At 40.4% G+C, this 6,000-nt stretch overlaps 1 protein-coding gene across 1 annotated transcript in view; it reads left to right on the top strand.

Moving 5' to 3' along the window:
• Window positions 1-222: 222 nt before the first annotated feature.
• LOC308672571 (cytochrome P450 2J5-like) overlaps window positions 223-6,000 on the top strand; it is a 30,391-nt gene continuing 24,613 nt past the window's right edge. The window contains exons 1-6 of the mRNA XM_081335594.1: window positions 223-383; window positions 936-1,098; window positions 1,696-1,848; window positions 2,241-2,401; window positions 2,864-3,037; window positions 4,701-4,839. Coding sequence (XP_081191720.1) covers window positions 225-383; window positions 936-1,098; window positions 1,696-1,848; window positions 2,241-2,401; window positions 2,864-3,037; window positions 4,701-4,839 — 949 coding nt within the window. The 5' untranslated portion in view covers window positions 223-224. The remainder of the gene's footprint in view (window positions 384-935; window positions 1,099-1,695; window positions 1,849-2,240; window positions 2,402-2,863; window positions 3,038-4,700; window positions 4,840-6,000) is intronic.

The raw sequence follows: 6,000 nt of genomic DNA, 5'->3' as shown, positions 1-6,000 counted from the left end.
CGATTGGGCACAAATCAAAGGCCATTTGTATGTCATTCCTCTTGGAGAAGAGAAAGCTAATGATTTAAACGGCATGTAACCCGAACTTTCCTGTTTCTTAAAATGCAGTTTATGAAATCTGGCTTCAAAGTTTATCTTTTATTGTGACCTTAAAGATTTAATCTTTGGCCCATTTTGCCAAAATCACAGCAGCAGAAAGACACACAGAGAGAGAGACTATCAACATGGTTATTCTCACCTGGCTGATTGTTCTTTCCCTCCTGTTCCTCTATTTCTGGAAGAACCAACGTCCTGCAGGTTTTCCCCCTGGACCATGGAGCCTCCCCCTGATTGGGAATCTGCTTCAGTTCAGTAAGAAGGATCCTCTCAAGGACCTGGATCAGGTATGGCTTCTTAGTTAAAGGACAATTTCAGGAGAAGCATATTTAAATGGCAATTTCATCACTTAACGTCCTATTTTTTCTTTTTTAGTTCTTCTGTAGCCTATAAGGCTACATATTGGTAAAGTTGCAATGTTTGTCTAGCGCTAATGCTATTTTCTGCTGCTTATATTGATTTGATCTGATTTAAGAACTAGATTAGATTAATGAAGTCAACCAGGAATGCAGGAACAGGGCAAGACGAGGCCACTTGATAACTGTGTCCAAACCTTGACTTGGCTTCAGATGTACTGGAAAAGAAATCCAATTCTGGATTGTCCCAATTTACAGACAAACCACTTCATGGCATAATTCTACTCAAGAGATCCCATCAATGTTCTATGTTGTCCCCATGCATGAACAGTTGGAGAGAGGATAGGATGAAGACTTTTGGAAGAGATGGCATATGATGGAGGTTCAAGTCATCTTGAACCTCATCCTTGTTGCATCCTTGCAGTGATTGCTCCCAACCAGTTTCCGAAGGCCTCTGATTTAATCCTGGTGGTTTCATTTCAGCTAGCCCAAAAATATGGTCCCGTCTTCAGTCTCTACATTGGAGGAATGCTGGCGGTCTTCATTCACGGGTTCCCTTCAGCAAAAGAGATCCTCATGACGAAAGGCGTAGAATTTGCTGGGAGACCAGATAATCCTATAAATGATTCTCTCCTTGAGAAAAGAGGTACCAATATATGGTTTCCAAGCCATTGGGGGTTTTTTTTGGACACTTAATATATTTGTCCCCTTCAAGATTCAGTGTTATCCATTGTGTTTTCCAGACGATCCATATCACCTTTACACTGACAGCTCTGCCATGCTAGATAGAACTTTGCAGAAAGATAAAGAGTTACGGTAAAAAGGGAGACTTTTTTGCCGTGGCTGTTAAGTGAATCACTGCAGACATTAAGTGAATCACACATGATCGCTAAGAGAATCCGGCTTCCCCCATTAACTTTGCATGTGGGGAGACAGCTTGGAAGGTTGCAAATGGGGATCACCTGATCCCAGAATGCTGAAACCACCTCCTTCTCCTCCTCCTCCTCTTCCTCCCCTCCTCCTGCTCCTTCTCCTCCACCTTTTTTCCTCTTCTTCCTCCCCCCTCTTCTCCTCCTCCTTCATGTTCTTCTTCTTCACGTTACATTGGCAATTATGAGATGGGTGGCTGTCTAAATAGTTAGAATAATTAATTAACTAACTAGCAGATTTTACCATTAGGAAAACATAATACAGGGGAATCCTTGTAGCCCAATGCTTAATTTCCAGTCTTTCACTTTTACAGGCATAACCTCTGCATCCTATGGCCAAGTGTGGAAAAAACGACGAAGGGGTTCACTGATGCTTCTCAGAAACTTTGGAGTGGGCAAAAAATCAGTGGAAGCCAAGATCCTGGAGGAAGCATCTTATTTGATTCAAGTGTTTGCTGAAAACATAAGTAAGCTCTCCTGGGACGGGATGGGATGGTTGGGGAATTGTCATCCTAGCCAACTGAGTTGACCTCAAGGTTGACCATTAAGTGCGTGTGTATTGAAGCAGAGTGGGTGGAGCTTAGGATTCTGACTGCATAAAACCTAAAGAAAAATCCAATGGAAGAGAATATTTATAGCTTGCAGATACAGCATTCCCCTGCTAGGTAACAGAGTGGGGTTACAATTAGTCCTCAATTTGCAATAGTTCATTTAGTGACTATTCACCAAATGTTCAACGTTACAATGGCGCTGCAAAAGGTCTCATTGGGACTTTGGTCTAAGAATCTTTGGGGACATCTGTTGTAATTTTGAACAGTTGTAAGACGAGGACTGCTCGTAATTTTTTTTTCTTTTGCAGGTGTGCCCTTTGATCCTTATCCATTTCTGAACACTGCAGCCCCCAGCATCATTTCTTCCATTGTGTTTGGGAAACGTTTGGAAAACAACAACAGCTCCTTGAGGATTGTGCTGGACTTGTTCCATCAAGCTGCCAAAATGATGATGGGACCATGGGCCATGGTATCCACAATAGGAGTGCAGGGAAACGGTCACAAATTCTCAGAATGCTAGTGGGGATTTCAGCTTATTGCAATTAAATATCCACCCATCTTAAAAGTTTCTGAGGTTGAGAAACACGAATCTACAGGATATTATAACACCGGTAGATGAAATGTCTTCCACATTTTGGAATTTCTCTGATTTTCCTCCCAGTTAGCTTAATTTTATGAGTGACCTGGTTGAGCCAACATGAACCAAACATAATTAGAGCATGACACTTCTTGACTTATTTAACTTATTATAAGTTTTATTCACTTATTCAGATAATGTAATATCTAAATGTTAACTTATTTAGAGATTTGTGTCTTATTAAAACTTGAACAACATACATACATGAACATAGATAGTCAAAGGTGATTTTACAGTTTGCATTACCCGATAATCATTTTAATTAATGTTGATTTCTTTTCTCTTTGTTGGCAGCTTTACAACGCCGTGCCCTTAGTGAGAAGGCTTCCCCTGCCCCATCAGAGAATATTAACAAATGGCCATAAAGTCTTTGCTTTGCTTGAAAAAGAGGTGGAGGAACACAAGGCAACGTTGACTCCAGGTGAACCCAGAGATTTCATTGATGCATACCTAGAAGAAGCAAAGGAGGTAAAGATTTTTTGCACTTTTATACAGCTTGTCCCTGACTTACAACAGTTCATTTAGTGGTCATTTAAAGTTACAGTGGCACTGGAAAAAAGTGACTTATTGACCATTTTTCACACTTATGACCATTGCAGCATCCCCAGGGTCACATGATCAAAATTCAGACGCTTGGGAACTGGTTCATACTTATGACAGTTGCAGTGTCCCAGGGTCATGTGCTTCGTTTTTGCGATCAAATGTCAAGCAGGGGAACCCAGATTCGCTTAACAACCATTTTACTAATTTAGTGCAGTGATTCACTCAACCGCTGTGGCAAAAAAGGTTGTAAAATGGGACAAAACTCACTTAACAAAGGTCTTGCTTACCAAACAGAAATTTTGGGCAGTCGAGGATTACCTGTATAGTTTTTCTCATCTTGCATATGTGGCTATCACATTACAGAGTACAAAATTTCCACCCAGATTTCTGGTGGTTGACAATGACTTTTAAAATCATACCCAGTTGTTTGGCTGGTCATGTTGTGATTCCTCGCCAGCCAGTGGATCCACCAGCTGAGTCTGAGGAATCAGATGAGGAAGAGGAGGGGCCTGGAGTGGCATTAGGATCAGAGGAAGGCTCTGAGGAGCTCCAAGACTTGCAGTCGGATGAGGAGCCTGGCCCCTCTGCTCATGCTCAGGCTGAGACACAGCTGTGCTGGGAGCCTGAGTTGGACAGTGATGAAGGACAGTTGGGAGAAATCCAGGATGCATGAAAGCGCCGGCAAGAGAAGCAAGTAGGACAGAGGAATGCAATGGGGCGGCTCCAAAGTCAAAGGAGAAGGCATTAGGAAGCCACGCCTGGGCTGAATTATAAAAGGGAAGGTGTGAGAGGTGCTGGTTGCCAAAGGCAACCGTTCATGTTGAGGATCCAGTTTCTGTGAACTGTTTGTTTGCCTTGTACATTGATTCAGGTCTGTGAGAATAAAAGGGGTTGTTTTTTCTTGCGGTTCCTGCCTGTTTCTTGGAAGAGGGGTTTCTCCTTGTGAGCAGAACAAGGACTCATGTAGGCTGGGACAGAACAGGTCAAACAACTGTCATAAATTGGGGGTGATGCCATCACTGAAGGCTTTCAAAAGGAGACTGGACAACCATCTGTCTGAAATGATACAGAATCTCCTTCCTGGGCAAGGGGTTGGACTAGAAGACCCCTGAGGTCCCTTCCAACTCTGTTATTTTTTGTTCTAAATACATGCAGGTTACCAAATACTTGAATTTTGTTCGTGTGATCACGGGGATGTTGTGTTGGTCATCAGTGCGAGGACTGTCCTTCGTAACTTTTTTCCAGCACTGTCATAAGCTCAAACCTTCAGTAAACAACTTTTATTATTTATTAATATTTATTTCTCCTGCCTTTATTATTTGTACAAATAACTCAAGGCGGCAAACACATCCAAACACGCCTTCCTCTTCTTATTTTCCCACAACAACAACCTTGTGAGGTGGGCTGGGCTGAGAGAGTTTGACTGGCCCAAGGTCACCCAACTGGCTTTCAAGGCTAAGGAAGGACTTGAACTCACGATCTCCCACTTTGAAGGCTGGAGCCTTCACCACAAGACCAAACTGGTTGTAAGTCAAGGTCTACCTGTAAATGCATTTTCCCTTCCTTCCTTTGTTTTAACTAATAAAAGGCAGAGGGGGAAAGCTCGAATTTTGAAGAAGAGCAGCTAACAACTATACTGATGGAGCTCTTGAGTGCCGGAGCAGAGACAGTGGTTGGGACGCTTCAGTGGGCATTGCTCTACCTGGTAGCCTTTCCAGACATCCAAGGTATGGACCTAGTAAAATCCCCAACACCACCCATTACTCTTGCAAATCAGGATGGATCTTGAGGTGGTGATGTGCCTTTTTAAAACTTTCTATTTGGATATAGACTGATGTCCTTTATAGCAAAGACGATAGTGGTTATGAGTCCCAAAGGTGCTTTTTCAAGAGGCAACTGGACATTATTTCCTCTTGAAAAAGCACCTTTGGGACAACCATGACCTGGATGACTGAGAATCTCTGTAGACATTTGGTTGTTATGAGCTTGGGATGGGATAGGATGGGATGGGATGGGATGGAATAGAATAGAATAGAATAGAATAGAATAGAATAGAATAGAATAGAATAGAATAGAATATGAAAGAATGGAATAGAATAGAATAGAATATGAAAGAATGGAATAGAATAGAAAAGAATAGAAAAGAATAGAATAGAATAGAATAGAATAGAATAGAATAGAATAGAATAGAATAGAATAGAATAGAATATGAAAGAATGGAATAGAATAGAATAGAATATGAAAGAATGGAATAGAATAGAATAGAATAGAATAGAATAGAATAGAATAGAATAGAATAGAATAGAATAGAATAGAATAGAATATGGGATGGGGTGGAACAGAACAGAACAGAACAGAGAATGGAATGGAACGGAACAGAACAGAACAGAATAGAATAGACAGATTGTAGAATGGAATGGAATGGAATGGAATGGAATGGAATGGAATAGAATAGAATAGAATAGAATAGAATAGAATATGAAAGAATGGAATAGAATAGAATAGAATATGAAAGAATGGAATAGAATAGAAAAGAATAGAAAAGAATAGAATAGAATAGAATAGAATAGAATAGAATAGAATAGAATATGAAAGAATGGAATAGAATAGAATAGAATATGAAAGAATGGAATAGAATAGAATAGAATAGAATAGAATAGAATAGAATAGAATAGAATAGAATAGAATAGAATAGAATATGGGATGGGGTGGAACAGAACAGAACAGAACAGAGAATGGAATGGAACGGAACAGAACAGAACAGAATAGAATAGACAGATTGTAGAATGGAATGGAATGGAATGGAATGGAATGGAATGGAATGGAATGGAATGGAATAGAATAGAATAGAATAGAATAGAATAGAATAGAATAGAATAGAATAGAAT

This window comes from Vipera berus (genome assembly GCF_964194415.1).
Source record: "Vipera berus genome assembly, chromosome: 10".
Taxonomy (NCBI): domain Eukaryota; kingdom Metazoa; phylum Chordata; class Lepidosauria; order Squamata; family Viperidae; genus Vipera; species Vipera berus.
Note: the sequence above shows the minus strand (reverse complement) of the source record. Positions and strands in the feature narration are given on the sequence as shown.